Source organism: Procambarus clarkii, chromosome 81 (genome assembly GCF_040958095.1).
Source record: "Procambarus clarkii isolate CNS0578487 chromosome 81, FALCON_Pclarkii_2.0, whole genome shotgun sequence".
NCBI lineage: Eukaryota > Metazoa > Arthropoda > Malacostraca > Decapoda > Cambaridae > Procambarus > Procambarus clarkii.
In genome coordinates this window covers 15,415,859-15,442,621 of record NC_091230.1, presented here as the reverse complement: position 1 = coordinate 15,442,621, position 26,763 = coordinate 15,415,859, and the positions used below count along the sequence as shown (strand labels likewise).

Genomic DNA, 26,763 nt, shown 5'->3' with positions numbered 1-26,763 from the left:
AGCCCATTATGTGCCTCTGTAGCACTGTCCACTACCGCCCACAAGATGGGTATGGGGTGCATAATAAATGTACTAAACTAACTAGCTACCACAAAGTATCCCGAAAATGGCACAAAGTCCCCCCCGAACAGATTGCAGTACCAACATATATTTGAAAGGCAAATATATCAAAACATATTTTACTCAAATAAAATAATTCATGCTAAATACACAAAAAAATGTTTAATATACGTTTATCTCGGTGGCTAAATTCGGCACAGCACGTGTCGCAAGCTCATTCCCAATGTAAATGTATGAGACCAAGAAGTATTGGTTCCATTCACCTGGGCTCTAGGAGACTCGAACTGCGGACCCCACGCATATGAGGTCGAATCTCTATCGACCGAGCTATTGAATAGTATTATTAAGATAAGTTTCCAGGTTTGGATAAGTTTAGATTTAGGAAAGACTTGGGGTAAATACTGGTTCAGTAATAGGGTTGTTGATTTATGAAACCAATTACCGCGTAACGTGGTGGAGGTGGGGTCCCTCGATTGTTTCAAGCGTGGGTTGGACATGTATATGAGTGGGATTGGGTGGTTATAAATAGGAGCTGCCTCGTATGGGCCAATTGGCCTTCCGCAGTTACCTTTGTTCTTATGTTCTTATGTTTTATTTCCACGAAAAGTTTATTTCCAGGGAAGTGTGGATGTAGAAGTATTGGCTCTCCCAGTCTCGTCTCCGGTCACTTGAGTGCTCTAACGCGGCCATAACAGCAATACAGACGCCAGAGTTGCACAAGACATTCCAGCTCTAATAATAACACATCAATCTCTAAGCATATTACGTTCACATGTTCTAACTGTTCTTCAAAGACACAACTGAACACGTGGGAATTGCCACCTTGTCAGTGACCAGTGGCAGGCTGGGTTGGGGGGGGGGAAGCTGGTTAACGTTGATATAACATTGAATCAACGTTGATCCAGCGTTATTTAGGGGTTATTCTGGCATTTAATTATAAATAAATAAATGTTTATTTAGGTAAGGTACATACATACAAGAGATTTTACAAAGTTTGTTGGATTAATAGATAGAGCTAGTACATACAATGCCTAAAGCCACTATTACGCAAAGCGTTTCGGGCAGATTGGTCTTCGAGAGTGTACATCGTCATCACTCTTCTTCCTTCTGTCGTCTAAAGGGAAGCGGGCGTTTTAACCCGCTTCCCTGGTTTTTGATTGTGATGAGATTTAGGCTGGAGGCCGCTTATTGAAGCAGGTTTGGTTTTTATGCACCATTTGTATGAGTGTATTACATATTTGAGGATGTGTGTGTTGCCTCAGTTGTTGGAGTGACTCCGGAGCCCCACGAGGAGGTAACAGTAGGACTTGCACTATTTATAACCTGCTATCATCTCGCATAGTTCTTTCAGATCCCATATACACACTTGTGGTATTTTGTACAACAAAATTACTGGAACCTCAAATTGTAGTGTGGCGTTGGCAACTTCACCTACGATGTGCAGTAGTCCACTAGGTTTTTCTGAATAAGTTTCTAAGTGGCATTTCCAAGTGCAGCACTGCAGAAGGCTTCTTTCTTTGAACTCCCCCTCGGCAACTGTATATTTGTCGTCATCTAAGAACTTTCTCTGTCCATGAAAGAGGTCTGAATAATTGCCACTTATCTTCTGTGAAACACACAATGACAGTTTCACTGACATACAGTTATCTAATGAGAGGCCGACCTTATTAACGAGATAGTCAGCTTCTGGTACAGTTGACAGCCTAACACGTTCAGCCTTCAGTGAGTTTGGTCTACGCTCACCGCCCGGGCGTCCCGCGCACTACAGCCGTCGGCAAGGTTGCTGACCGGGTTTTTGCCCCGTCTAAATTTTTTGGGGGTTTATCAATGATACCTGGTTGATGGGATTCTGGGAATTCATCTACTCCCAAAGCCCGGCCCGAGGCCAGGCTTGACTTGTGAGAGTTTGGTCCACTAGGCTGTTGCTTGGAGCGACCCGCAGGCCCACATACCCACCACAGCCCGGTTGGTCCAGCACTCCATGAAGGAAATAATTTAGTTTCCTCTTGAAGATGTCCACGATTGTTCCGGCAATATTTCTTATGCTCGCTGAGAGGGTGTTGAACAACCGCGGACCTCTGATGTTTATACAGTGTTCTCTGATTGTGCCTATAGCACCCCTGGTCTTCACTGGTTCTATTCTGCATTTTCTTCCATATCGTTCACTCCAGTACGTTGTTATTTTACTGTGTAGATTTGGTACTTGGCCCTCCAGTATCTTCCACGTGTATATTATTTGGTATTTCTCTCGTCTTCTTTCTAGTGAGTACATTTGGAGGGCTTTGACACGATCCCAATAATTTAGGTGTAATGTGACGTTGACTATCACCGCCTAAATACCACAGGTATTGCATTCGTTCGTGTCTGTGATTGATGAATATCTCAGAAACGCCTTTATCTATTTCAGTGTCCACGTGTTGTGAGTGCCCAAAGTCACATTTGTTATTTGATTAATTTAACAGCACGGAACTCAGGCACTGTATCGTGTTGCAATTGTTAATAACTCACTTCCGAACAGTTTGGCCTAAATAATTAATATTTGTGAGACAATAATTGACTGGTAATTGGTTCCAGTCTACAATATGATGCGTGTAACACTTCCTTCCACCCCGCCACCCGCGCGAGTATAGCGCCTACCTCTGCCTCCACACGATGATGGGTGATAAAGATTAAGCCACCCAAGAGGTGCACGGGCATGAATAGCCCGTAAACCGCCTCCACACAAGTATAAAACATATTTATATCTACAGCCACGTGTGCCTCACCTACGCTTGAAACAATCCTCACCTCTATTATGTTACTTGGTAATGTGTTCCTTAAAAGTTCAAGACTTTTTACAAACCAATAAGCCATTACCACCCACAGGATGGGTATGGGGTCCACTACCACCCACGGGATGGGTGTGGGGTCCACTACCACCCACGGGATGGGTATGGAGTCTATTACCACCCACAGGATGGGTATGGGGTCCACTACCACCCACGGGATGGGTATGGGGTCTATTACCACCCACGGGTACCATTCACTTTATAGAGTCCGGAAAAAAATAAAGCCAAAACCAAATATTCCTTCACGTAGTATAGCATATGTACTATATTAGGCCTCAGATAGCGTGTATTGGCCTAGGATGGGTATGTTAGGTTTTATTAGCAACATAAATACAAAACCCTTTCCAGTTTGTCCAAATTCAATAGTATCAAATTTGACTTTCTAATTGTCCACTTCATCACTATATGCACGATGGTCCGCGTCGGTACTCTAAGTACTGTCTAAACAGGACACTGTCTAAACAGTGTCTAAACTACTGTCTAAACAGTACTGTCTAAACAGGACACACCCATTAATTCAACTATCGAAATTATAATGTGAAATTGACTAAAATTCGATTATGCAAGTAAACGAGGTAGACGAGGTGATAAGGACTGGGGTAACGAGGTAGTATATCGAGATGATAACAGAGTGATAACGAGGAGATAGATAATCAGTCTTGATCTGTTTCTTAACATGATTACGTTTTTAATATGAAGGTGATTAAATTATTTTTTTTATCTCGTAATGACTTTGATGGACTGCTGTCATGAATGGAGTTCATCATTAGTGTCTTGTTTATTCCTGCATGCAACATGTTATAGTGATTATCTGTGATTAGTTTTACCATGCGTGACGTTAATGACTTGCGCTAATGATACTGTGCATCCTGCATGCAAAGTGTGCTGCAAGAAGTTCAGCCTTCTCCGTGGCACTGGTGGCTACAGAGTGTGTGTGTGTACACAGAGCTAGTGTGTGCACAGAGCTAGTGTGTGCACAGAGCTAGTGTATGCACAGAGCTAGTGTGTGCACAGAGCTAGTGTGTGCACAGAGCTAATGTGTGCACAGAGCTAGTGTGTGCACAGAGCTAGTGTGTAACAGAGCTAGTGTGTGCACAGAGCCACCATCAACCTATAAAAATTAGTATTAGTCACTTCAGTGAACAATATTACTGAATAGACATTCGTCCCTACACTCTTTCTCGCAATAAATAAAGCTGCGTTTTGACCATTCTTATGATATACATAATATAAAATAATGTCAGCCATCTTCATTCCAGCGGATGTACTTGTACTGTTGATATATTCTTTCCAAGTGTTCATAAAAGGTGATGAACCATGTTTGTGTTGTTCCTTGCAGACGACGGCCTCAGCGACACGCTAGACCGCAGCGCCAGTGCAAGCGGCGGACATGATCAACACTACTCCCCACAGAAACTTAAATTTGGTGGCTTCAATTTGGAGGAATTTCGAAATGTGAGTAACTGTGTACGGCCAATATACATTTACCCTTCCCTTCACTCCTTTCCTCATCACCCTTTCTCCCTCTACCATTTCCCTTATCATTCTTCCTCCCTCCATCCCCTCCCTCATCAGTCCTCTGTCCCTAGTAGTAGGGTGTAAGCGCTACAGGGGATATTTTTTTTCTGGCCGAGGACCCCTGTGGGGTGTAAGCGCCACAGGTGATATTTTTTTTCAGACCAAATATCCCCTGTAGCGCTTGGGGGTTTTCAGGTCAAATATCATGCGTAGCGCTTCGGGGTTTTCAGGTCAGAAATATCGTGTGTAGCGCTTTAGGGTTTTCAGGCGAATTTGGGGAGTCACAGATTTGGAATTAGGGAATTCTTATAATGAAAAATAATGTCATACGAGTTTGCTAAAGTTCTTATAAGAAAAATAATTTCCGAGACTTAGAAGTTTGTTAAGGCCTTATGGGAGAAATTCAAATAACGTGTGTAGCACTTTAGGGTTTCCATGAGAACTCTACGGACATGTTTTACCTGTTTTCAACTTACAAATATCGTCTATGTAAGCCTTAGTTATTCATGTAAATTTAGAAAATCACCTGTGTAAGTCATAGTTTTCAGGGTTTCGTACATCACACCCCCCTCCCTCCCCCCTTACCTCGCAATCTCTCGCGTCACCTTTATTTACTTTACGCCCGGCCAGCCAGACCTCTTATCTTATCTTCTCATAATATCTGGACCGTCCCTCCTCTCTCTCTCTCTCTCCTCTTCATATTATTCTCTCTCTTGCTATTTTCCAACATCGTATGTTTTCTCCTTTTCATTAAGCAAGTCAGTTTTACACAAATAAATCGTGTTAGTAAGCAAGTTCTAGCTCACGTTCCCCACCTTACTCCCCTGTCATATAATGAATACTATCATTCCAATCCCTCTAAAATTTAAAAATAATCATATTTCAAACGTAGTTCAATACAGTAATTTAGTTACCAAGCTCCAGCGCTTGTCCTCCGCCTTAGTTCTCTCTCGTATCTTCGTTAGTATCAGTCCAATTTCCCTGAAATTTTTACCCTCTGTATTTCGGGCACCGTAAATAAGATCAAAACAGTTACCAAGCTCCAGCGCTTGTCCTCCGCCTTAGCTCTCTCTCGTATCTTCGTTAGTATCAGTCCAATTTCCCTGAAATTTCTACCCTCTGTATTTCGGGCACCGTAAATAAGATCAAAACAGTTACCAAGCTCCAGCGCTTGTCCTCCGCCTTAGTTCTTTTTCGTATCTTTGTAAATAACCCATCAATTTCCCTGAAATTTTTACCCTCTGTATTTCAGACACTGTAAATAAGATCAAAACAGTTACCAAGCTCCAGCGCTTGTCCCCCACCTTAGTTCGTTTATACAAGATCGTTAGTAACAGTCCAATTTCCCTGAAATTTTTACCCTCTGTATTTCAGACACCGTAAATAAAATCAAGTCAGTTATCGAGCTCCAGCTCTCGTCCCCGCCCTAATTCTCTTTCGTATCTTTGTAAATAACCCATCAATTTCCCTAAAATTTTTACCCTCTGTATTTCAGACATAGTAAATATGAAGTAAACAATTATAAAACTCTAGCTCTTGTCCTCTGTCCAAGCTCACTTTTGTAAAATCATTACTCTCAGTCCAAATCACCCAACTACATTTTCAGACATAGTAAATAAAAACCAGTTCAGTTATCAAGTTTCAACTCTTGTGCCCCAGCTTAGTTCATTTGTACAAGTTCTTTATTTTCCAACTAAATCACCCTGAGATTTAAGATCACCGTATTTCTAACGTAGTAAAATTAATCGGGGCATTAACCAAGCTCCATTCCCTCTGCCTTAGATCATCAGACATAAATATTTTCGATCAAGTCCGTCTCCAGCTTAACTCTTACCCTTTCCCTCCCTTACCTTCTCATCCCCAACTTATCCAAACCTTCAATAATCATACTGTATTTGCATATTTTCTCTATATTCACTGTGTTCTTCATATTCTCATCCGTGTTCACTCCATGTTCTTCAAATGTTCACAGTCCCATTCAGTTCATATTTTCACAAGTATCTCCATTTTTTATGTAATCTTTCTCTTAGTCTCATTATGTTCTCTACAAATTCTAGTCATATTTTCTATGTTTTCATATTCATCACATGTTCTCTTTACAACTTTTATACTCAATATTCATGCTAACTTCCATATTTTGTGTTCTTTGTCAATATTCATGTTCTCAATGTTCTTAGCTTGTTCTTCACATGTTCAGTGTTCATTCTTTGTATTCCCTATGTTCCTTATCATGTCTTCATATTCTCTATAAGTTCATATTCCCTGCATGTTCACTCTATTCATCAACTGTTTCTTACATGTTTTCTGTGTTCACCGTATGTTCACTGTGTTCATTCCCTTACTTAACCTCATTTTTTTTTATGTTCTTTGTTTCTTCCATTCACTAACTAGTTCTTTGTCAAATAATAGCATCAGCAATACAGTTCCCTCAACAATTTTAGTCACCAAGTTTTATTTTCAAAACTATATCAAAGTAATTCTCGTTGTCAACTTAATAGTTCTACCAACCCCGTTCTTAAACAAATCTACACTTTATTCAGTTCCAAATTTACAAAAGACAAACCTTTCTTGTAACTTCTTAACTAAAAATCTTTCGCCAATCAACTGAAACATAGTCACTTTCCTCATTTCTCAACTAACTTATTATCCAATCAACCAAAAATTGTCAAAGGAATCTTTCCAACACTGTTCATAACTAAACTTATTCCCTAGTCATCAGAAAATAACCGTGTTCTTCATGTTTCATTGTCATTTCATAACTAAAAAAATCTTTCGCCAATCAACTAAAACATAGTCACTTTCGTCATTTCTCAACTAAACTTATTATCCAGTCAACTAAAAATTGTCAAAGGAATCTTTCCAACACTGTTCATAACTAAACTTATTCCCTAGTCATCAGAAAATAACCGTGTTCTTCATGTTTCATTGTCATTTCATAACTAAAATTATCCATCAATCAACAGAAAAAGCCATGTTCATCATGTTTTTGTCTTTTTGCTTAACTAAAATTATGTTTTGTCAAGTAAGAAAAAATAACCAAAGATATCTTTCATCGCTGTTCTTAACTGACATTATACTTTGGGGAGCACAAAAATAGTCTCCCTCGTCATGTTTTCTCTTTTTTCCATAACTAAAAGTATTCATCAGTCAACTAAAAAATAGTTACTTCATCATGTTTCCTTGTCATTTCTTAACTGAAATATCACTTCTCTCATCTGAAATAGTCATGTGTAGCCTCTTTCCAACACTGTTCTTAACTAAAGTAGCCTTTCACTTCGCTAAAATAGTCATATTCGTCATTGTTCCTAACTAAAATTATATGTCGTTAAGTAAGAAATATAGTCAAAGACTCTCTTCGAGACATCAAAGACATCCTTTAAGACTTCAATGGGACTCATCGAGATATCAAAAGACACTCTCAAACACTCAAAAATTTACTTGCATCCTCAAAGTTAATCTCAGAGGCATAAAAGTTATTCTCGGAGCTATCAAATTAATCTCTAAAACAACAAAAGTTAATCTCTGTCATCAAAGTTGATCTGCAAGATATCTTCGAGACATCAAAGTTACTTTTCATTACATCAAAGACGCATTCAAATACTACCCATGTTCTCAGAAGTCATTCTCAAAGTCATCAAAGTTATTCAAAGAGCTAACAAAAGTTATTCTCAGAGTCACTTTCGTTCTTCAGAGAAACTTTCCAAAACATCTTTGTTCATCAAAGTTATTCTCAGAGTTAGCAAAGGTAATCTCTAACTCACTCTCGTTCATCAAAGTTGTTTCAAAGACATCAAAGTTAATCTCGGAGTTATCCAAAGATATTCTCATGTCCACAAAAGTTATTCACAGAGTCGTCAAAGTTAATCCAAGACATCATTTTTCATCAAAGATATTCTCTCTAAACCATCAATGTTCTTCTCTAAGACATAAAAGTTATTCTCAGAGTCACCTTCGTTCTTCAGAGAAACTTTCCAAAACATCTTCGTTCATAAAAGTTATTCTCAGAGACATCTAAAGTTAATCTTAGAGTTATCAAATGTAATCTCTAACTCACTTTTGGTCATTAAAGTTAATTTCTATGTTATAAAAGTTTGTCTCAGAGACATGTAAAGTTAATCTTAGAGTTAACAAAGGTAATCTCTAACTCACTCTCGTTCGTCAAAGTTGTTTCAAAGACATCAAAGTTATTCTCAGAGTTATCCAAAGATATTCTCACGTCCACAAAGTTATTCTGAGCTATCAAAGTTAATCTCAGACATCTTCATTCATAAAGTTATTCTCAGTCATGAAATGTTATTCTCTAAGTAACTTTCCGTTCATCAAAGATATTCTCTAAGTCCTGAAAGTTATTCTCTAAGACAGCAAAGTTATTCTCTGAGCTAACAAAATACTACTCATGTTCTCAAAGACATTCTCAAAGTCATCAAAGTTATTCACAGAGTCATCAAAGTTATTCTGTAACTCACTTTTGTTCATTAAAGTTAATTTCTATGTTATAAAAGTTATTCTCAGAGCTAACAAAATACTACTCATGTTCTCAGAAGTCATTCTCAAACTCATCAAAGTTATTCTCAGAGTCATCAAAAGTTGTTCTCTAAAACATCAATGTTGCTATCTAAGACATCAAAGATGTTCTCTAAATCATAAAAGTTAATCTTAACTCACCTTCGTTCATTAGAGAAACTTTCCAATCCATATTCGTTGACCAGAGTTATTCTCAGAGTCATCAAAGCGATCTCTAATTCATCTTCGTTCTCCAAAAGTTGTTCTCTAAGACACCTTCATTCATCAAAGAAACTCTCCTTCTTCCATCATGTTATTCTTTAAGACATCTTCAATCATAAAATTTTCTCTCCAAAATGTAACTAGTTCAGCTTTTCATACCAAGCCTGCACTTGTTAAAATATATTTTCTCATTCACTTTACCCTAAAACTGTTCTCTGAACTATCCTAACTTAACTTACCTTACCTTACCTATCTTACCTAACTTTACCTATCTTACCTAACTTAACCTGCATAACCTAACTTTACCTATCCTAACCTAACTTACCTTACCTTACCTTACCTATCTTACCTAACTTTACCTATCTTACCTAACTTAACCTGCATAACCTAACTTTACCTATCCTAACCTAACTTATCCTGCATAACCTAACTTTACCTATGTTACCTTACCTTACCTATCTTACCTAACCTAACCTAACTTTACCTATGTTACCTTACCTTACCTTACCTATCTTACCTAACTTAACCTGCATAACCTAACTTTACCTATCCTAACCTAACTTACCTTACCTTACCTTACCTATCTTACCTAACTTTACCTATCTTACCTAACTTAACCTGCATAACCTAACTTTACCTATCCTAACCTAACTTATCCTGCATAACCTAACTTTACCTATGTTACCTTACATTACCTATCTTACCTAACCTAACCTAACTTTACCTATGTTACCTTACCTTACCTTACCTATCTTACCTAACTTAACCTAACTTTACCTATGTTACCTAACTTAACCTTCATAACCTAACTTTACCTATCCTAACATAATTTACCTTACCTTCCCTATCTTGCCTAACTTTACCTATCCTAACTTACCTTACCTATCATACCTAACTTAACCTGCTTAACCTAATTTACCTTACTTTACCTAACTTATATAACTTATCTTACCTATCCTAACGTAACCTAACTTGCTATACCTAACTTAATCTTACATTCCCAAACTGATGTATCCTAACTTATCTAGTCAAACCAGACATGATCTAACTTACATAAGTATTCCTTCTTGTCTTTTGTGTTTCGTCAATCATTGTCTCATATTCATTTACTCATTTCATTAGTTAATTTCTCAAATGGTCACTTATGCATTTCAAGTGCTATTTGTTAGAGATTGGTTATTTAAGCATTTCAAAGAATTTTTGTTATATATGGGCATTTACTCATTTCAAGGGATAATTTCTCAAATGGACGTTTTTTGCATTTCAAGTGTTATTTGTTTAAGATTGGATATTTAAGCATTTCAAAGAATTTTTGTTATATATGGGCATTTACTCATTTCAAGGGATAATTTCTCAAATGGACGTTTTGCATTTCAAGTGTTATTTGTTTAAGATTGGGTATTTAACCATTTCAAAGGTTTTTCTTATATATGGGAACTTACTCGTTTCAAGGGTCAATTTCTCAAATGGTCATTTTTGCAGATCAAGGGTTATTTGTTAAAGTTCATCAAGTTGCTCATAAGTTGTATTTATTATGTTTGTTATCATTTATTCTTATTCCCCAACCCCTTAACCTAACCTCTTGTAATCTTAGTGTATTTAGTAGGTTCTAGCTTATGTTCTTATTCCCCAACCCCTTAACCTAACCTCTTGTAATCTTAGTGTATTTAGTAGGTTCTAGCTTATGTTCTTATTCCCCAACCCCTTAACCTAACCTCTTGTAATCTTAGTGTATTTAGTAGGTTCTATCTTATGTTCTTATTCCCCAACCCTTTAACCTAACCTTTCAGATGTAGTTTGTTGAATATATTATCCTTTTCCTAACCTTTCAGATGTAGTTTTGTTTCTCCTTTGTATATTTTTACCCAAACCTTCTTTCCTTCTTTACTTTGATTCTCCTACTCCTTCTAACCCTCCTTTTCTATCTCTCTCCCTTATTCTCTCTCTTCCTCCCCCTCTCTCTCCCTCATTTGCTCAAATGCTCTCTTGTTTCTCAAATTCAAGTCTTATTGCTCCCATTCTCACACCCTCATTCTCATTCACTTAGTTTTTCTTTTTCTCAATTCAAGTCTTAGTGCTCCCATGCCCACACTCTCTCTCATTCTCTCTTCTTTGGTCCCATTTTCTTCCGCCCCCTCTCTCTTACTCCTTGCTCTTCTTTCATGCTCTCACTCCCTTGAGCTCTTGTTTCTCAATTTCAAGTCTTAGTAGATCTGATTCTTTACTATTGTAATTTTATTATTACTAAGATAAAGAATGAACTTATATGTGAAAACAAAGTAAAAGAAGGAAAGAAGGTTTGGGTAAAAATATACAAAGGAGAAACAAAACTACATCTGAAAGGTTAGGAAAAGGATAATATATTCAACAAACTACATCTGAAAGGTTAGGTTAAAGGGTTGGGGAATAAGAACATAAGATAGAACCTACTAAATACACTAAGATTACAAGAGGTTAGGTTAAGGGGTTGGGGAATAAGAACATAAGCTAGAACCTACTAAATACACTAAGATTACAAGAGGTTAGGTTAAGGGGTTGGGGAATAAGAATAAATGATAACAAACATAATAAATACAACTTATGAGCAACTTGATGAACTTTAACAAATAACCCTTGATCTGCAAAAATGACCATTTGAGAAATTGACCCTTGAAACGAGTAAGTTCCCATATATAAGAAAAACCTTTGAAATGGTTAAATACCCAATCTTAAACAAATAACACTTGAAATGCAAAACGTCCATTTGAGAAATTATCCCTTGAAATGAGTAAATGCCCATATATAACAAAAATTCTTTGAAATGCTTAAATATCCAATCTTAAACAAATAACACTTGAAATGCAAAAAACGTCCATTTGAGAAATTATCCCTTGAAATGAGTAAATGCCCATATATAACAAAAATTCTTTGAAATGCTTAAATAACCAATCTCTAACAAATAGCACTTGAAATGCATAAGTGACCATTTGAGAAATTAACTAATGAAATGAGTAAATGAATATGAGACAATGATTGACGAAACACAAAAGACAAGAAGGAATACTTATGTAAGTTAGATCATGTCTGGTTTGACTAGATAAGTTAGGATACATCAGTTTGGGAATGTAAGATTAAGTTAGGTATAGCAAGTTAGGTTACGTTAGGATAGGTAAGATAAGTTATATAAGTTAGGTAAAGTAAGGTAAATTAGGTTAAGCAGGTTAAGTTAGGTATGATAGGTAAGGTAAGTTAGGATAGGTAAAGTTAGGCAAGATAGGGAAGGTAAGGTAAATTATGTTAGGATAGGTAAAGTTAGGTTATGAAGGTTAAGTTAGGTAACATAGGTAAAGTTAGGTTAAGTTAGGTAAGATAGGTAAGGTAAGGTAAGGTAACATAGGTAAAGTTAGGTTAGGTTAGGTAAGATAGGTAATGTAAGGTAACATAGGTAAAGTTAGGTTATGCAGGATAAGTTAGGTTAGGATAGGTAAAGTTAGGTTATGCAGGTTAAGTTAGGTAAGATAGGTAAAGTTAGGTAAGATAGGTAAGGTAAGGTAAGGTAAGTTAGGTTAGGATAGGTAAAGTTAGGTTATGCAGGTTAAGTTAGGTAAGATAGGTAAGGTAAGGTAAGGTAACATAGGTAAAGTTAGGTTAGGTTAGGTAAGATAGGTAAGGTAAGGTAACATAGGTAAAGTTAGGTTATGCAGGATAAGTTAGGTTAGGATAGGTAAAGTTAGGTTATGCAGGTTAAGTTAGGTAAGATAGGTAAAGTTAGGTAAGATAGGTAAGGTAAGGTAAGGTAAGTTAGGTTAGGATAGGTAAAGTTAGGTTATGCAGGTTAAGTTAGGTAAGATAGGTAAAGTTAGGTAAGATAGGTAAGGTAAGGTAAGTTAAGTTAGGATAGTTCAGAGAACAGTTTTAGGGTAAAGTGAATGAGAAAATATATTTTAACAAGTGCAGGCTTGGTATGAAAAGCTGAACTAGTTACATTTTGGAGAGAAAATTTTATGATTGAAGATGTCTTAAAGAATAACATGATGGAAGAAGGAGAGTTTCTTTGATGAATGAAGGTGTCTTAGAGAACAACTTTTGGAGAACGAAGATGAATTAGAGATCGCTTTGATGACTCTGAGAATAACTCTGGTCAACGAATATGGATTGGAAAGTTTCTCTAATGAACGAAGGTGAGTTAAGATTAACTTTTATGATTTAGAGAACATCTTTGATGTCTTAGATAGCAACATTGATGTTTTAGAGAACAACTTTTGATGACTCTGAGAATAACTTTGATGAGTTTGAGAATGACTTCTGAGAACATGAGTAGTATTTTGTTAGCTCTGAGAATAACTTTTATAACATAGAAATTAACTTTAATGAACAAAAGTGAGTTACAGAATAACTTTGATGACTCTGTGAATAACTTTGATGACTTTGAGAATGTCTTTGAGAACATGAGTAGTATTTTGTTAGCTCAGAGAATAACTTTGCTGTCTTAGAGAATAACTTTCAGGACTTAGAGAATATCTTTGATGAACGGAAAGTTACTTAGAGAATAACATTTCATGACTGAGAATAACTTTATGAATGAAGATGTCTGAGATTAACTTTGATAGCTCAGAATAACTTTGTGGACGTGAGAATATCTTTGGATAACTCTGAGAATAACTTTGATGTCTTTGAAACAACTTTGACGAACGAGAGTGAGTTAGAGATTACCTTTGTTAACTCTAAGATTAACTTTACATGTCTCTGAGACAAACTTTTATAACATAGAAATTAACTTTAATGACCAAAAGTGAGTTAGAGATTACATTTGATAACTCTAAGATTAACTTTAGATGTCTCTGAGAATAACTTTTATGAACGAAGATGTTTTGGAAAGTTTCTCTGAAGAACGAAGGTGACTCTGAGAATAACTTTTATGTCTTAGAGAAGAACATTGATGGTTTAGAGAGAATATCTTTGATGAAAAATGATGTCTTGGATTAACTTTGACGACTCTGTGAATAACTTTTGTGGACATGAGAATATCTTTGGATAACTCCGAGATTAACTTTGATGTCTTTGAAACAACTTTGATGAACGAGAGTGAGTTAGAGATTACCTTTGCTAACTCTGAGAATAACTTTGATGAACAAAGATGTTTTGGAAAGTTTCTCTGAAGAACGAAAGTGACTCTGAGAATAACTTTTGTTAGCTCTTTGAATAACTTTGATGACTTTGAGAATGACTTCTGAGAACATGGGTAGTATTTGAATGCGTCTTTGATGTAATGAAAAGTAACTTTGATGTCTCGAAGATATCTTGCAGATCAACTTTGATGACAGAGATTAACTTTTGTTGTTTTAGAGATTAATTTGATAGCTCCGAGAATAACTTTTATGCCTCTGAGATTAACTTTGAGGATGCAAGTAAATTTTTGAGTGTTTGAGAGTGTCTTTTGATATCTCGATGAGTCCCATTGAAGTCTTAAAGGATGTCTTTGATGTCTCGAAGAGAGTCTTTGACTATATTTCTTACTTAACGACATATAATTTTAGTTAGGAACAATGACGAATATGACTATTTTAGCGAAGTGAAAGGCTACTTTAGTTAAGAACAGTGTTGGAAAGAGGCTACACATGACTATTTCAGATGAGAGAAGTGATATTTCAGTTAAGAAATGACAAGGAAACATGATGAAGTAACTATTTTTTAGTTGACTGATGAATACTTTTAGTTATGGAAAAAAGAGAAAACATGACGAGGGAGACTATTTTTGTGCTCCCCAAAGTATAATGTCAGTTAAGAACAGCGATGAAAGATATCTTTGGTTATTTTTTCTTACTTGACAAAACATAATTTTAGTTAAGCAAAAAGACAAAAACATGATGAACATGGCTTTTTCTGTTGATTGATGGATAATTTTAGTTATGAAATGACAATGAAACATGAAGAACACGGTTATTTTCTGATGACTAGGGAATAAGTTTAGTTATGAACAGTGTTGGAAAGATTCCTTTGACAATTTTTAGTTGACTGGATAATAAGTTTAGTTGAGAAATGACGAAAGTGACTATGTTTTAGTTGATTGGCGAAAGATTTTTTTAGTTATGAAATGACAATGAAACATGAAGAACACGGTTATTTTCTGATGACTAGGGAATAAGTTTAGTTATGAACAGTGTTGGAAAGATTCCTTTGACAATTTTTGGTTGATTGGATAATAAGTTAGTTGAGAAATGAGGAAAGTGACTATGTTTCAGTTGATTGGCGAAAGATTTTTAGTTAAGAAGTTACAAGAAAGGTTTGTCTTTTGTAAATTTGGAACTGAATAAAGTGTAGATTTGTTTAAGAACGGGGTTGGTAGAACTATTAAGTTGACAACGAGAATTACTTTGATATAGTTTTGAAAATAAAACTTGGTGACTAAAATTGTTGAGGGAACTGTATTGCTGATGCTATTATTTGACAAAGAACTAGTTAGTGAATGGAAGAAACAAAGAACATAAAAAAAAATGAGGTTAAGTAAGGGAATGAACACAGTGAACATACGGTGAACACAGAAAACATGTAAGAAACAGTTGATGAATAGAGTGAACATGCAGGGAATATGAACTTATAGAGAATATGAAGACATGATAAGGAACATAGGGAATACAAAGAATGAACACTGAACATGTGAAGAACAAGCTAAGAACATTGAGAACATGAATATTGACAAAGAACACAAAATATGGAAGTTAGCATGAATATTGAGTATAAAAGTTGTAAAGAGAACATGTGATGAATATGAAAACATAGAAAATATGACTAGAATTTGTAGAGAACATAATGAGACTAAGAGAAAGATTACATAAAAAATGGAGATACTTGTGAAAATATGAACTGAATGGGACTGTGAACATTTGAAGAACATGGAGTGAACACGGATGAGAATATGAAGAACACAGTGAATATAGAGAAAATATGCAAATACAGTATGATTATTGAAGGTTTGGATAAGTTGGGGATGAGAAGGTAAGGGAGGGAAAGGGTAAGAGTTAAGCTGGAGACGGACTTGATCGAAAATATTTATGTCTGATGATCTAAGGCAGAGGGAATGGAGCTTGGTTAATGCCCCGATTAATTTTACTACGTTAGAAATACGGTGATCTTAAATCTCAGGGTGATTTAGTTGGAAAATAAAGAACTTGTACAAATGAACTAAGCTGGGGCACAAGAGTTGAAACTTGATAACTGAACTGGTTTTTATTTACTATGTCTGAAAATGTAGTTGGGTGATTTGGACTGAGAGTAATGATTTTACAAAAGTGAGCTTGGACAGAGGACAAGAGCTAGAGTTTTATAATTGTTTACTTCATATTTACTATGTCTGAAATACAGAGGGTAAAAATTTTAGGGAAATTGATGGGTTATTTACAAAGATACGAAAGAGAATTAGGGCGGGGACGAGAGCTGGAGCTCGATAACTGACTTGATTTTATTTACGGTGTCTGAAATACAGAGGGTAAAAATTTCAGGGAAATTGGACTGTTACTAACGATCTTGTATAAACGAACTAAGGTGGGGGACAAGCGCTGGAGCTTGGTAACTGTTTTGATCTTATTTACAGTGTCTGAAATACAGAGGGTAAAAATTTCAGGGAAATTGATGGGTTATTTACAAAGATACGAAAAAGAACTAAGGCGGAGGACAAGCGCTGGAGCTTGGTAACTGTTTTGATCTTATTTACGGTGCCCGAAATACAGAGGGTAGAAATTTCAGGGAAATTGGACTGATACTAACGAAGATACGAGAGAGAGCTAAGGCGGAGGACAAGCGCTGGAGCTTGGTAACTGTTTTGATCTTATTTACGGTGCCCGAAATACAGAGGGTAAAAATTTCAGGGAAATTGGACTGATACTAACGAAGATACGAGAGAGAACTAAGGCGGAGGACAAGCGCTGGAGCTTGGTAACTAAATTACTGTATTGAACTACGTTTGAAATATGATTATTTTTAAATTTTAGAGGGATTGGAATGATAGTATTCATTATATGACAGGGGAGTAAGGTGGGGAACGTGAGCTAGAACTTGCTTACTAACACGATTTATTTGTGTAAAACTGACTTGCTTAATGAAAAGGAGAAAACATACGATGTTGGAAAATAGCAAGAGAGAGAATAATATGAAGAGGAGAGAGAGAGAGAGAGGAGGGACGGTCCAGATATTATGAGAAGATAAGATAAGAGGTCTGGCTGGCCGGGCGTAAAGTAAATAAAGGTGACGCGAGAGATTGCGAGGTAAGGGGGGAGGGAGGGGGGTGTGATGTACGAAACCCTGAAAACTATGACTTACACAGGTGATTTTCTAAATTTACATGAATAACTAAGGCTTACATAGACGATATTTGTAAGTTGAAAACAGGTAAAACATGTCCGTAGAGTTCTCATGGAAACCCTAAAGTGCTACACACGTTATTTGAATTTCTCCCATAAGGCCTTAACAAACTTCTAAGTCTCGGAAATTATTTTTCTTATAAGAACTTTAGCAAACTCGTATGACATTATTTTTCATTATAAGAATTCCCTAATTCCAAATCTGTGACTCCCCAAATTCGCCTGAAAACCCTAAAGCGCTACACACGATATTTCTGACCTGAAAACCCCGAAGCGCTACGCATGATATTTGACCTGAAAACCCCGAAGCGCTACAGGGGATATTTGGTCTGAAAAAAAATATCACCTGTGGCGCTTACACCCCACAGGGGTCCTCGGCCAGAAAAAAAATATCCCCTGTAGCGCTTACACCCTACTACTGTCCCTTACACCTGGCACAGATAAAATTCTTCAACTCATCTCCCAACTCAAAATATAGATTTAACCATTTCCGAGTAACAATAAACCATATGTATAAATCAGTAAAATATGTTTTCGTTAAATATAGTTTTGTCATTTCACGCAATTTTTCGTTTTTTTTTTGTTTACACCATTACCCAGCTTTGGGATGAATATATCTAAACTCTTCACAGATTGACCCCATGAGTCTGAACAACACTGTGAACCACCACAAGTTAACTTTGGTGTTTAACCGCGTGCCCAAAGTGGGCAGCCAGAGTACTATGGAACTGCTGCGTACTCTCAGTTACAGGAACGGCTTCACTTTCCACAAGGACCGCCCGCAGAAGGTGGAGAATATTAAACTCACAGAGAGAGAACAGGTTCGCTTGCAATGGTATTGTGTTCTCATTTTCTCTAATTTTCTGGTTGGAGAATTTGTTTATGTGAGCTTGGTAGTCATATATTATCGTAAGGTATACGGAGCTTCTTGGTGTTAGACTGTATCAACGTCATTCTTGGTGTTAGACCTGTTCAAGTGAGGTTAGGTATTTAATAGACCATTTAATGAATGCTAGTGATGGAGAGGTCTGGCGAAGTGTGGCGAGGTACGTGTTAGTCCAGGTCAAGTGTGGCACTAGTTCTAGTAAAGTGTGGTGCTTGTTCTAGCAGACAGTACTAGTAAAGTACTAGTTGAACTACTCGTACTAGCACAAGTAAAGTGCTAGTGTGGTGCTAGTACTAATAGAGATGGTGCTAATAAATTGTGCGAGGTGTTTGACAGCCCAGGTCAAGTGTGGTAAAGATGCAGGAACACTGGTATAATGCACCGAGATGTGGTAACGACAGGCATCTCTGAAGTGTGATGTAGTGACTGACAGTTCATGTATGGTTAATATAATAGACAGTCATATCCTGGCTCATCTGGCAAGACCGGTTAATTCTGACCTGTTATTGTTGCCCCACAGAGACGGTTGGTGCAGCTGGTGGACGTGTTCAGACCCCCGTCCGTTTACGTCAAACACGTGTGCTACATCAACTTTACAATGTCAGTGCCTTTTGTGTACCATTTTGTAGTATATTGCACCATTTTGTAGCATACTGTACCATTTTGTTGTATATTGCACCATTTTGTAGCATACTGTACCATTTTGTTGTATATTGCACCATTTTGTAGCATACTGTACCATTTTGTTGTATACTGTACCATTTTGTTGTATACTGTACCATTTTGTAGCATACTGTACCATTTTGGAGCATACTGTACCATTTTGTAGTATACTATACCATTTTGTAGCATACTGTACCATTTTGTAGCATACTGTACCATTTTGTAGTATACTGTACCATTTTCTACCATATTGTTCATACCTACAAGTACCTATACACCTACTTATATTACTACTAGTAAGAGTTGACTTTTAAAGTTTGCAAGTTTGAAGTGCATTTTGTTGTACACCTGTAGCAACAAGGGGGATTATGGACGTTTATTGATACTACTTTTTATTAGCCATTCATTTACAAGATTGTTTCAAGTGATGAAGTGGTAGTGTATTGTGATCGCCAGCCTCTTGCTAAAATATCGGTCTCTTTCCTTCCTGCTGCAGCCTGATCGAAATGATTACAGTTCCTGATCTGCCTTGAAATTTTGCTTTACATAATGTTGCAGATTTCAGGCGATAAGAGCGTCAAAATTGTTATGATCGTCCAAGTGTGCATCTTTATTATTACTTTTACTGCTACAAGTATTACTGATAATGATTATAATAATAAATGCCATTAATGCACTCGCCGCAGTAACTCATGTCTGAAGTAAAGATAACCATTCTGTTCCATATTACTGGCTTATAATGAACATATATTTCGAATTTCCGTGTAATCTTCATCATTCATGTTAGAGGTTTTGTAAAGGTAATATCTAAGCCATGTCCGAAATTCTTTGTCTACTATATAAGCTTCTTATAAATATATTGTACACAGTTAAAAAAATGCTGTACAAAGCTAGATCAAATTATATTTTTTAGAATAATTATTGTAATAGTCAAATTACGCTGCAGAAAAGCTCAAAACTGTTTGTTGAGAAAGTTGGTTGAAAATTCCCAATTGCAGATTCAACATGACACAGCCACTGTATGTAAACATGGTGAGGGACCCCGTGGAGCGAGTCATCTCCTGGTACTACTACGTTAGAGCTCCTTGGTACTTCGTGGAGCGCAAGCAGGCCTTCCCAGAGCTGCCTCTGCCCTCAGCTGCCTGGCTTCGTAAGGTAGGTCAACGACGTCATATTACACTAACCCACCCAATACAGTGACGACGTTTCGGTCGGTCCGGGAGCCTTACTAAGTCTAGTCACGACGGACAAAAACGTCGCCACTTTCATCTTATCTCTCGTGTGGTTTGGCAGCTTTGTTTCAGACACGTTATTGTCACTTATACTCAGCATGATATTACATGGTCATGATGGGTACTGTATATTATATATTTACAACAACAGAGGCTTCGAAAGGTAGGCTGCTCTAAAGTAAAAAAAAAAAAAAAAGGGACAAAAGTTACCATCGAAAAAACGTGAATTTTGTTAATATTTTTCTGCCTTCCTCTGGAGTTGAATTCAGTATAGCGTCATTATATAAAAAATCACTTTACAAAACATTTCTTTTCTGCGTTTTTGATGATATTGAAAGCCTTCTTATTTAAAATGCTGAAATTGTAATGTTAAAATTTTAAATTTCCGATTGTTTCTCTTTTTTAAAATCAATACATTTATTTTTGCAAATTATTTCCCAATTAATTAAATTTATGCTCAGGTTTTGCTTTGATTTGATGTTAAGCATAAGGCCCATCAATCGTTGGGAAAGAGGAGAAAGCCATGACTATAGGCTACTGACCAACCATTAAGTAAACTTTAGACCTGAGTAAATTTCAAGATAAACGCAACACTTGCGCACTAACAGGTGGGAAAACCCCTCTCGATCGCTGTATATATACTAAAAGGGCACGAGTCCCTTTGTGTAAGTACACTAACAGGTATAGGGATACTCTTCAGGATATATGCTGACAATTCGTTGTGCTTTAAATCTGCTGGCCTAAGTAGTCTTGACACATCTACAGCATTGCATTGAACACGAATATTTACAGTATTAAAAATGTGTACATAATTAATACTGTTACATTACTATGTAAAGTAACATACAACATGACTAATTCCACAGGACTATGAGACGTGTGTCCTGACGGGGGACAAAGAGTGTCAGTACCGGGAAGGAGATGAGCGCCCGGACTTTGCACAGCTTACTGAATTCTTCTGTGGCCAAGAGAAGAAATGCACGTATGTATTATTTGAGATTTTATTCTTGCCTTCCATGCAGTGAGGATGAAGATTAAGTAATTTGGTTATAGGCTGTTGAATTAGGCCTACGGTTGATATACAACTATTTTGTAATAATGTGGATATAGATTGGACTAGTTTATACAAGGACCCGCACTGCTGAAATGCTTAAGCTCTTTCAAACGGCTCTGGCTGAGGCCAGGGAACGTATGGTGGAGCTGAGGCAGAATAATAATGACAACATACTATAATGACAGCAAATAAAGTTATGTGAATTTATAAGTATTTCTGGATGCCGGGGACAGAAAGCGCGAGCTTGTGTGCGCAATAAAATAAAATAAAATAAAATAATAAAATAAATTTAAACTTTAGGCTTGCATCTACGTCCCCTTTAGGTTGAATTACTGATCTTCCCAGGATGTAACCTCGCAATCATGAACCATAAACTTACTAGATGTTGTTAATTGATCTTACTAGATGTTAATTGTTGGTGCGACTGGTCGTTTTGATCACCAGCCTAATATCAAAATGGCGTTTCAGAATTTGTTAATGCTAAGATCGAGAAAATTTCTCCGCTGACACCAACTATGCCAAGTGATCATCTGACACATAGTTACTCCTGTGGATGATTATTCTCTCGTTATTGAGGAACTACAAATGTGTTAAATAAAATTATCAATCTCTAATATGCTGATGCATTCACTTAGTCGCTTCTCAACGCATGTCTGGCCCTACATTGCGTTTTATTCAACAACTTTATTATAATAATAATAATAATAATAATAATAATAATAATAATACCTTTAAAAATATACAGAACATGACACTGGTTAATTAGTTAAGAGTACATATTTAATAAAGCCATTATAGTACGCAAATTCTCCATGGTCGCATATGAAGAAAATCCTGTGTATTTGCATTTTTACCACAAGATTAAAAATTAGGAGTAAAAATATGACATTGCGAATATGTTTAACAAAACATTTATTTTCACAGAGGCTTCAATACAGACTATGCGCTGCAGAAAGCTAAAGAGAACGTTGAGAGGAACTATGCTGTAGTTGGGGTTCTTGAGGACCTCAACACCACCCTGACCGTCCTCGAACACTATGTTCCCAGGTTCTTCAAGGGAGCCAAGCACCTCTACTGGAGTCAGTACCTAAATCCTCATGTTAAACTTAAATGGTGTGAATGGCGGGAAAAATATTTTGGCTATATAATTATAGTGTGTGGGTTGTAAACAAGCAGTTCTCTCTTGGTCGTGAAGATGGAATCATAAGAGAACGAACCTACATTTGAACTCGCTGTTCGTAACTGGATGTAGAAGTTCGTCTTTCTATCAGCATGACAAAGAGAAAACTGCCTAAACGTTGAGATTGTTGGGGCTGACGGTCCCTAAATGGGAATGTAAACCGTCAACACTAAGGGGCTGGAACATGAGACGTGTCCCTCTATGGGCTTTAGTTTCCCAAATTTAGTTTATCGACCAGCTTTTTCGGGAACTTTAGTACGTATTTGCCCTATGAGTCGAGGGGGTTTCCGAGTCAATCGGAACGAAACTATAGCAATTTTAGTTCACATAAAACTTCAGGATTTAAAACTCCTGTGGCGATAATAATTGATTTTAGTTTTGCAAAATTAACATTTCTTATATTGACAATAAATAAGTTTAATTTCAAAATGTCATCTACATTGCAAAATAAACTATTGTATATTTTTTTCTCTCAACAGACGAGGTTCAGAAATTCAATAAAATCAACCGGAATATCTACAAGCCACCTGTTGCAGAGAACATCAAAGACATTGTGAGGAAAAACTTCACCAGAGAAATCGAGTTTTATGAGTTTTGTAAAAGACGCTTATATATGCAGTACGCCGCCCTAAATCTTCCAGAGACTCAACCTACACAACCCTAAAACGCCCAGAGACAAGCTATGCTACCTAGAACTTCCAGAGACTTAAGCTATGCTACCTAAAACTTCCAGACACACTTTAGGTACACCACCCTAAAGTCTTCAAAGACTTTAGCTACACCATCCCGAAGCTTCCAGAGACTAGCCATGCCATCCAATTGCTTTTAGCGACAATACCTAAAACTAGGTATTCCCCAAAAGCTCCCAGACACACTAGATGCGGCTCCAAAAACTTCCAGAGACTTTAGGTGTTATCCTAAAGCCTCTACACGCCACTTCAGGCATGCCATCCTAAAATTTCTTGATATGCTTTACATACGGCTCTCTAAAAGCTTTCGAACCACTCCGTATACTCCGTCCAAAATCTTCCAGAGGTGCTAAACACACTACCCTAAAATATAAGTGTGTGGCGCTATGAACCTTCCCGAGACACATTAGGTATGTCCCCTCAAGCTTCCAGAGACACTTTAATAGTAGTGCAGCATTTTACAGCAACTTAGCATATCTGAAGATTATACGATAATGTATCTCCCGAGACTGATGGATGCCTACTATTTATCTTACATTGCAACATTTTGCTATTAAATTGCGTCTGCGCCATTTTTATACAGATATGGAAATAATTTAGCATATTAAATACTGTACAACTTACTGCAGTAAAACAGTATAATAATATGTACGTGGTTAAATTAACACTTTTGTAATTTAAACTTTATACAAGAAATAAAACTATTGCTAGGTTAGACGAGGTAAGGTAGAGACTAAACACTTCAGACTCTTTGTCTGAAGTGTTTGGTCTAACATGTCCAGTGTGTTAGTTGATAGAATGTTTTTGTGATATGTTGTCGATACATCAATGAAGAACGAACCTAATATTATTCATTCAAAATTCATGATAACTGCTACACCTATTTGATAATATACCAGTACACTAAAAGCAGTATGTTACATTTTTGATGCCATATGTTACATCAAATATAATTTAAAAACCTGGGACCACTAGCTGCTTTAATTATATTAATAGTTAATAATGCAGACCTGAATGTCAGTGGTTCTTATTTAGTGCAATATTATAATTTCCTTACAATGTTGAATTCATGCGAGTTCAGGATATATACACACACCAATATGTATGCCATGCCTTTCGATGACTATATACATCGAGTTTATTTTTGTCCTGAACCATGTTCAAGACTAAAGACTATTTGCAAGTTGGTCAGTAAGGCCTTAATAACCCTCCAAAGGCTGATAGATTTCATGCCCAAAACTAGCCAAAACAAATTCATGTATGAAGATCTTAATCTATTTTTTTATGAGTGAAAATATTATCTCAGAAAGTGTCAGTATTATACCTCTTGTAGTTTAAATTATTCGTGTACAGTACCTCTTTTATTGAGTATCAGTTTTGTGGATAAAATTAGCTTACTTAATTTTTAGGCTAGTTGTAGAGGATGGATATTTTAATTGTCATTTATAAGTATTGGCAATCACATTTTGTACTTTTGACGAGGGTTTGTGATATTGCCGTCCAAGCTTTAGATTAGTGTTTTAGAGCGAGTTGTTATTCTTCATACATCTTTTGCGTGCGTCGTTTTATAATTCATAATTTTGTTATATCACACATTACTCCCATCCTTATTAGGTACCTTTACTAGTCCATTGTTAACTATATTATTACGTATTCATTGTACTTTCTCATTTCATGTTTTGATTCTATGCACAAATATTTTTCTCATCTCACCATTTATTGTTTGGTCATTTATTGTTGAATCAATTGTCAGTAAACCCATTCCTTATTTCATAATTATAATTTATCTACGGATCTCTTAATTTATTTTCAACCCAACCTTGAAGTATGGATAGATGCTCAGTACATTTCAGTAGATATATTCCTCCGGGATTGTTGACATTGTGTTATATACGGTACTTCATTATCAATGACAAACCAGCCCGTCCTCTCGAGTGTTCACAACGTCACTAAACTAATGTACTAAATTACTCGAACCTAACCGAGGGCCTACGAATAGAAAACGCGACGTCACGTTAATTTTTGCGAGTCGCTATGATTTTCAGTAAATCATTTTTTTGGCCTAATGGGATTTATACGTCAAAATGAAATGTAACATTGGCAGGGACGGGTTGGACAGACATCATATTAGCATCTCGATGTTTTTTTGAGCATGAGAGATTGTAATGGTATTGTTTGGTTCACATGTAAATAATTAGTTTTGTCACCAGCTGCCGAGGACTGTTGAGTTACCATATACTGAGAACAATTATTGCGTTTGTTACCACGAAGAAAGTTTTGTTAGTCACCAATTACATGTATATACTAAGGAGTTGTTTTGTTTGTCTCTGTGGTACTGTCCATACTGTGGGTGATACAACACTGCCTTCACCGTCGGTGATAGTCTTTACTGTGGATACTGCAACCTTCACTGTGGGTGACAGCCTTTACTATGGGTGATACAGTACTGCCATCAATGTGGGTGAAACAACCTTCACTGTACACAATGCAGCATTCATTGTGGGTAATACAGCCTTAACTGTGGGAAATACAACCTTCAATGTATGTGATACAGCCTTCACTGGGTAATGCAGATTCACTCTGCGTAATACAGTCTTCAGTGTGGGTATTGCAGCCATCAGCTAGGTAAATAATGTATTAGAGTAGATGAAAACCTTTTGTGTAATTTTAAACTTAATAATCGACATTCTTGCAGGCAAGAAAGTTAACTGATAGCCTTTATACCCTTTTATATTGAATAGTTGTTATATACTTGACAGTTTGTTTTACCCCACTTGATAATGTTTGGTCCCCGGAGTGAATATGAGCTCCAGATCAATAATATTTGAGTTTCATACAAAGTACTGTACTATTCTTCAGGTATTGTACTCTAATGTGTGTAATGATTGTCAAAATTAAATATATTGTACATATAATATTTTTATATCCACTAATACAAAAATAATATTATCAAATAACAATTTTTACTATAAAATACCTGAATTTCAAATTATTTCCACGAGGGAGACTCAATACCCAGCTTGATGATAGGTAGTTTGTGATATTGAATAATGGTATCAAAATACTACTGTAATATCTTTGCTTCTTAAGTTTGTCTTACGAAACTACTCAAATTATGTTGTGCTGAGGTGGTTCAAAATATAAATGCAGCAAATTATTCAGTAAGTGGTGTTAAAATACAAAATAAGAAAGATCTGGAAAAAGATCTTTCCGGAAGTGCCAGTGGCTCCCTGATTTTGGACATCATTCCTTTCCCGCCGTCCAATCCCAAATCCTTATCCCGACACCTTCCCACTGCTATATAGTCTTGTTCCCTCTTGTTCCCCATGGAGTTTAGATACGATTCCCCATCGAGCCGCCACGATCACCCGCATAGAGCTCCGCGACTCCGGCCTCACTCAGTTCTCTGCTCTGCTCCAAACTCCGTCTACGACACTGCCAATAACCGACAGCTGTAATCAAGACTACTAAATAAATATGAAACCCACTAAACACTGTATCTAATCTACCCAACAACGTAACATAATCGTACGTTAGTCACATCAGTCGCGGAATTCTCAAAAGAGGGCACCGAGTCGGGATCAGTCGAGGA

General features: G+C 36.6%; 1 protein-coding gene across 1 annotated transcript in view; it reads left to right on the top strand.

Annotated features, from left to right (window-relative positions):
* LOC138349815 (heparan sulfate 2-O-sulfotransferase pipe-like) overlaps window positions 1-26,086 on the top strand; it is a 51,095-nt gene extending 25,009 nt beyond the window's left edge. The window contains exons 3-9 of the mRNA XM_069315180.1: window positions 4,228-4,343; window positions 18,100-18,288; window positions 18,874-18,953; window positions 20,015-20,171; window positions 21,115-21,230; window positions 22,227-22,381; window positions 22,962-26,086. Coding sequence (XP_069171281.1) covers window positions 4,228-4,343; window positions 18,100-18,288; window positions 18,874-18,953; window positions 20,015-20,171; window positions 21,115-21,230; window positions 22,227-22,381; window positions 22,962-23,146 — 998 coding nt within the window. The 3' untranslated portion in view covers window positions 23,147-26,086. The remainder of the gene's footprint in view (window positions 1-4,227; window positions 4,344-18,099; window positions 18,289-18,873; window positions 18,954-20,014; window positions 20,172-21,114; window positions 21,231-22,226; window positions 22,382-22,961) is intronic.
* The last annotated feature ends 677 nt before the right edge of the window (window positions 26,087-26,763 follow it).